This window comes from Hevea brasiliensis, chromosome 8 (assembly GCF_030052815.1).
Source record: "Hevea brasiliensis isolate MT/VB/25A 57/8 chromosome 8, ASM3005281v1, whole genome shotgun sequence".
NCBI lineage: Eukaryota > Viridiplantae > Streptophyta > Magnoliopsida > Malpighiales > Euphorbiaceae > Hevea > Hevea brasiliensis.
In genome coordinates, this window is record NC_079500.1 from 55,611,770 (window position 1) to 55,615,551 (window position 3,782).

At 31.8% G+C, this 3,782-nt stretch overlaps 1 protein-coding gene across 1 annotated transcript in view; it reads left to right on the top strand.

Annotated features, from left to right (window-relative positions):
* LOC131182132 (uncharacterized) overlaps positions 1–3,421 on the top strand; it is an 8,535-nt gene extending 5,114 nt beyond the window's left edge. The window contains exon 2 of the mRNA XM_058150780.1: positions 3,236–3,421. Coding sequence (XP_058006763.1) covers positions 3,236–3,421 — 186 coding nt within the window. The remainder of the gene's footprint in view (positions 1–3,235) is intronic.
* The last annotated feature ends 361 nt before the right edge of the window (positions 3,422–3,782 follow it).

Consider the following 3,782-nt stretch of genomic DNA (forward strand, 5'->3'; position numbering starts at 1 on the left):
AAGAAGGAAAAGTACAAGTTCTTAACAATGGCAAATAAATCAGGAATTGAGGGTACCCACCAGAGGTCCCACTATGGTCTCGACAGTCAATACTCATATACACCATAGGTATGCACTTCCATAGGATTGGCTTAGTTATACATGGATAGGTCTTAGGACCAATTAATGAACTTAAGGTGTCCTAATCAGTTCCCATTTCAAATGGTATAAAGATACCTTTTCGCTCTTATTTCTTACTTAGGAAGATAATCGAATTTGAATTTTGGAAAGAAAATTTTCTTCTCAGGTTACCCTCGTTATTTCTTGAATGAGTTAAAAACAAATTAGAGACAAAAATGATGCAGCTCCCTTCCATATCACCATTATACTTATAGTGAACTAGCCTTAGAAGTAGCTTCTACAGAGTAGCATTCATGTAATGAATTAAAAATTCATAGACAAATGCAAAAAGAAAACTCACAGATAAAATAATACTCTGTGATTTCTCAAACAAATAAAACTTCCACCCATAACTTTTGCTTATAAAAGAAAAGTTAAAGGGGCGAGAGTAGGAAATAGTAAAAGAAAACCTATAGTACTAAAGGTAATATAAGAAAGAAAAGGGTGAATCATCTAATAGAAAACTCCAAAAAGAAAACAAAATCTTCTAAAAGAAGAAAAAAGAGTCTGAAGTAGTCTGTTATAAATGCGAAAAACTAGGACACTACTCTAATAGGTGTAGACTAAAACAATACAAGCTCTGTCAATTGATGAAAATCTTAAAGAATCATTGATAAAAATACTCTTAAATGATAGTGAGCCTAAAGACTTAGAAGTTAATGCACTAAACTATACTTCTGAAGAATCTTCTAGTGAATCTGATAAACAATCAGAGTGTGATAGAAACTGTGACTATTATAAGTCATTATGTACCTTAAATGGTCTATGTGTCTTAACTAAAGAAGAAGATTTAATCTTAGGTCTTATAGACAAGATTGAAGACTAGGAAAAAAGACGAAATATGTTAAAAGAATATTTAACTTTGTATAAGGATAAAAGTCCTTTAGAAAAGAAAATAGAAGAGAAGAAAAATTCATATGATCTTAAAGAAATTATGGAAAAAATTAAAGCAGCTAAAATGCCAAGAGAACCTACAATAAACAAATTAAGATAAGAAATTAATTCAGTAAAAACTGAATTACATCACTTAAAAGAAAGAGTAGTTTTACTCAAAGTAAAAAATGAATCTCCGCTAATAGCTGACCAAGAAGAAGAAGAAGAAGACAAGGTTGAAGATAATACTAATAGTATTAATAACCTTCAGTATGTTAATAGAATAGATCAAGTTGTCACTCACAAATGGCATACAAGAATTACCATAGTTGTTCAAAAGGAGTACTTATTTAGTACAATAGCCTTAATAGATTCAGATGGTAATTTATGATGTATAAATGAAGAATTAGTACCCTCAAAGTATTTCTCTAAAACTATAGAGGAGTTACATAAAGCAGATAGTAGCGAGATGAGTGCTAGGTTTAAATTTTCCGACACTGTCGTCTGTAACCAAGGAGCGTGTTTTGAAATACCCTTTATTCTAGTAAAAGGATTATCTCATCCAGTAATATTAGGAAATCTATTCTACACATGCATCCAATTAAATCAATAACAGAACAGTGAATTGTTTCTGAAATAGAGGGAAAAGAGATTATTTTTGAATTTTTCTCTTTACCAATAGAAAGAGAAACTTATGTGCTTAAAAATAACATCAAGAATAAAGAAAAATTTATAAATTCTCTAAAAAGAGAAGTAGAATACAAGACCATAGAGGAAAAGGTTAATGAACCTATAATACAAAGAAAAATTAAAAGTTTACATGATGGAATGCTTAATAGCATTTGTACTAACTTTCCTAATGCCTTATGGGCTAGAAAAAGACATGTCATTAATCTACCAAATGAGCTCGACTTTGATGAAAAAGTGATACCAACTAAGGCCCAGCCCATTGCAATGTGTCCAAGACACCTAGAAATCAGAACAGAAATTGTGCCCTCGAGGCAAAAGGGCTCATTAGAAAAGTCAAAGCCCATGCATTTTTTCCAGCTTTTTATGTTGAAAATCTTCTTTGAGTTGGAAAGAGGAGTTCTTAGACTAGTCATCAATTATAAGCCTTTAAATAAGGCCCTTAGATGGATCAAATATTCATTGCCTAATAAAAGAGATCTATTAAACAGACTCAATGAGGCCTAAATATTTTCAAAGTTCGATATGAAATCTAGCTATTGGCAAATCCAAATAGCTGAAGAAGATAGGTATAAAACTGTTTTTACTGTACCATTTGAGCATTATGAATGGAATGTGATGCCATTTGGGCTTAAAAATGCCCCATCAGAATTTTAAAAAATTATGAATGTAATATTTAATGCTTATTCAACATTTGCAATAGTATACATTGATGATGTTCTTATTTTCTCCAGAACAATAGATCAACATTTTATGCACTTAAATGTGTTTATCAAAGTTGTAAAAATAAATGGTTTAGTAGTCTCATTAGAAGATAAAACTCTTCGGACTAAAGTAAGATTTTTAGGGCATAACATAGAAAAAGGATCTATTATTCCCATAGATCGAGCCATTGAGTTTGCCGATAAATTTCCTGATGAAATAAAAGACAAGACCCAATTATAGAGAATTTTAGGTAGCCTCAATTATGTTGCTGACTTTTATAAAAGTTTAGCACAAGATGCCAAACCACTTTTCCAAAGATTGAAAAAGAATCCAATACCCTGGACCCAAGAACACTCCTTATCTGTCAGAAAAATAAAACAAAGAGTCAAATCATAACCCTATCTAGCTATTCCTCATCCTAAAGCCTTTAAGATAGTGGAAACAGACGCATCTGACAAAGGATATGTAGGCATTCTAAAACAAATAATTGCCAACAAAGAAACCCTGGTTAGATTTACCAGCGATATATGGACAGGACCAAGAATTAATTACTCTACTGTTAAAAAAGAGATCTTATCTATAGTTCTCTGTATACAAAAGTTTGAATCTGATTTATTAAATAAAAAATTCCTTATAAGGGTTGATTGTAAGAGTGCTAAAGTGATACTCTTAAAAGATATTAAAAACATTGCTTCAAAACAAATCTTCGCTAGATGGCAAGCCATCTTATCTGCATTTGACTTTGACATAGAATTCATCAAGGGAGAAAATAATTCTTTGCCTGTTTTTTTAACTCGTGAATTTCTTACAGTACATGAGTTCAAAGGTACCAATGACTCCCTCAAAGCGAACCCATGAGGTGTCGCCTCCTCTGCCTAAAATGGTGGATAAACTCAGAGAAGCTGCTTATGCTGTCAACATCGAAGCTAATAATGCAAAAGAGGTTAATTACCCCTACATCCCTATCGATTCTTTGTTTCCTTATGCCAATGACTAAGAAACATAAGGACCTAACACCTTATGAGGTTGCCAATTTTTATACTGAGTACCATACAGTGAATCCTTATTTACCCAAGGACTACACTTATTACCAAGCCATCTTAGCTGAGACCGATTGATTTGTCTTTTCTCTAACAGAAAGGTCCGCTAATGAGTGGGCATTCAACAAATTTATAATTAAAAGGATAATATCCTATGATGATTTAGGAGATTCTTTATTCAAGCAAAAGGAATTAAATTTCAAAAAACCCAGGTAATTTAATTATTTTGATTATATGCAAGCATGGATTGGAGCCTTAATATATGAAAATACATAGAGCAAAAAGAGTAATTGGTTTATCTCAAAGTCTATACTTGGA